The sequence below is a fragment of the Hyposmocoma kahamanoa genome, unplaced genomic scaffold, assembly GCF_003589595.1.
Source record: "Hyposmocoma kahamanoa isolate Upper Pololo Valley unplaced genomic scaffold, ASM358959v1 179, whole genome shotgun sequence".
In the NCBI taxonomy this organism is placed as follows: domain Eukaryota; kingdom Metazoa; phylum Arthropoda; class Insecta; order Lepidoptera; family Cosmopterigidae; genus Hyposmocoma; species Hyposmocoma kahamanoa.
The window spans coordinates 677,590-680,521 of record NW_020653710.1 but is presented as its reverse complement, the minus strand read 5'-3'; the positions used below and the strand labels follow the sequence as shown (position 1 = coordinate 680,521).

Sequence of the window (2,932 nt, the reverse complement as noted above, 5' to 3'; positions counted from 1 at the left end):
AGTTTATATATGTAATCTTTTTGAAATTGACGTAATGGGTCTCTTTCCATATTTTGCGCATGCAATGTGAAGAAAAAGGACAGTTAGTTATTTGATTATTATGTTTGCTTTTGTAATTTATATTTACGATTCATTTATATATGAATTTAATACTATACTACTGTACAAAATAACACTTTTAAATGATAACTATGACAACACTATACATATATTTATTTTGTGAAAATATGATACAAAATCCTGTTTTTACAATTTGCACCAGTTATTTTTACAAATTTTTATTATATAATAATGCATGAGTGACAACTGCGCTGTCAGTCTAAACAAACGAAGACTGTTGCGCGATTGACGCTCTGTATGCGATTTTAACGCCCTATAGGTGCGGACACTTTTTAGCGCGAACTCAACGTACATTTGTTGGTAGGTTGCAGTTCATAAATTAATAAGTAACATTTTTAACACCGAAAACAATCCTCAAATTATCCAAATTGCACAAAATACAGAGAAACGACTGAAACCTCGAACCCTCTCAAACACAATTACAACCTATCAAACTAAGTCTAAATCTCTAAAAACATCTGAGAAATCAGAAAAATTTAAGTTTTACATTTAGAAATATCTTTTCAAGTTTTATATAGCGTAAATTATAAAATAAAATTTTATAGTTAAAAAAAAGTTAAGAAAGAACCAGATTTAAAATGATTGGACAATGGCAAATAAAAAAACAATCATAATAAAACAATATCTGCTCCACAACATGGCTCCTTCGTTTTCGTTCAGTATTTTCAACTTTTAACAGTGTCAACTTTTCCATTATTTCTTCTTTAATTTTTCACATTTGTCGTTGACACCAGTCATAAGTTGAAGTTACTGAACGAAAACGATGCACCAACTACAAATGATGGTGATGTGGTTGTTGGAAGGTTTTGTCGCTGTTGTGAAATCATTTTCAATCTCTTTTTTCCTTACGTGGCTTTTAGCTGTACAATTTCATTTTATTTTTCGCGCTAAATAAAACTTCAAAAGATATTTCTAAACGTAAAACACAATATGAGCCTTCTAAATTATATGTTTCCAATTTTTCGGGAAAATTTCCGGAAAACTTTCACTTTTTGAAATTTTTCGGAAAATTACCCAACGGTAGTCAGACAACACTATTTTTATTTCTACGAAAACTGGCAACATAGTAAACGTCAGTCAGTCTTGCTTTGCTAAAAAAATCTGAACGTTTATTTTACCACATTCTTGAATCATTTAGATTAGATAATAAATTTTATTATACTTCGGCTGTTCTGTGCTTCAGTTAGACCGGTTCACAATAACAAAAATGTGGGAAAATATAATTGAGTATTTAAAAGATCCGTTACTAGTTGTTAAAGTGCAAAATTTTTTCGGTGTTATTTACAACAAAAGGAGTGTTCGTGATAATGAATGTGAAGTCGTACATTCGGAGAGACTTGAAAGAGAGAAAGAAGACTTTGACTTAACGCATAAGAGGATACCTAGCAATACTTCCAGCAGCTCGTCGTCGTATGATACGGATACGTCGGCGGAGGTAGACGAAGTGGAGTGTCACATAGAGAACAAGTTCTGGTATTATCTGTTCGTGATAGGAACAGCGCTGGGCGATGAGATATTCTATGCGACATTTATCCCTTTCTGGTTCTGGAACATCGATGGCGCGGTCGGGCGGCGCGTTGTGCTCGTATGGACCATTGTTATGTACATAGGTAATTTTTTTATTTCGTGACTATCTCACGTGATGCGGATATACTGCTGCTACATGCTTATGCCAACAAAATATTTAGAGTATTTCAAATGCTATTTCCAAACTTTTGAAAAAGTATTTGAGAAAGAAATTATCCTGAATGAAACATGACCAGAAATATACTTTATTAATTTGCATATTTGAATGACAAACTTAAAGGTGTTGTCATTTAGATATTTGGTATTATGTCATAGTTTGATGGTTATCATATACAAAAAGTTCCGTTCTGCAACAATTGTTATCTCACAGTTGGTTAAATGTGGGTTATAAAGAATGCGATAAGCCGATAACATCACTGCCTAGTCTTATTTGTGTGGAAATGACTAATTGACTAATTACCTTATCACAAATGTAAGTAGTCATACTTTTGATTGGCATTTGTGATTTTAATCTGTAGATAAGAGAAAGAAACTACTTGTTTTCATGCAACTGCTGTAGGTGGCTATGTTTGTAGTTAATTTGTTGTGATTGCATAAGAAATAGGTAAATTTTAAGGCTTATATTATCAGTGGGTCTAGATACGGAAAAAGTAGACATGTAACATATGAATAGCTTTAGAAAGTTGATCAATAAATTTAACCAAAGGAACAGCTAACAAAGGTTAGTTAAGTAAATAGAGAGAAATAAAAATAGTTTTTAAATGAAGAAACAATAAAAACCAATATTTTACTACCACATTCTGAAATATAATCTAAATGATTAAATCAGTCAACGTTATCAATTTCAATAAATAGAGCCTATTTGTTTAGCTTAAGAAGACTAATATGATAACAGTCATGTTTACCTGGTGACACATACACACTTCTACAAATTTTGGTAATAAAAATGTCAACATGACTTGCTTTAAATGTGTCCTAGTTACTCAAAACTATGAATGTAGTCTGATTGCTTTTCAATTTTTTTTTTAAACTGAAACATAAAAAAATAAAATTTTTGAATGAATTCAAGTTTTCCTATATATATTATAATTTTAAAATAATGCTTTATAATTTGGTTGATTAGAGGACTTTTAGTGTAATATAACAAAGGACTTTAAGGGTCGTTTTCCAGAACTCTACTCAATGCTCAAGTCAGGATGTGAGTATGATTTCAAGCACTGGAAATACGACCCTAATGGCAGGGACTTGAGTATGATTTCGAGTGCTTTAAACCATACTCAAATCC

General features: G+C 31.4%; 1 protein-coding gene across 1 annotated transcript in view; it reads left to right on the top strand.

The window, feature by feature from the left end:
- Window positions 1–1,310: 1,310 nt before the first annotated feature.
- LOC113225868 (sphingosine-1-phosphate phosphatase 2-like) overlaps window positions 1,311–2,932 on the top strand; it is a 13,471-nt gene continuing 11,849 nt past the window's right edge. The window contains exon 1 of the mRNA XM_026458324.1: window positions 1,311–1,730. Within this exon, the coding sequence (XP_026314109.1) occupies window positions 1,328–1,730 (403 nt within the window). The 5' untranslated portion in view covers window positions 1,311–1,327. The remainder of the gene's footprint in view (window positions 1,731–2,932) is intronic.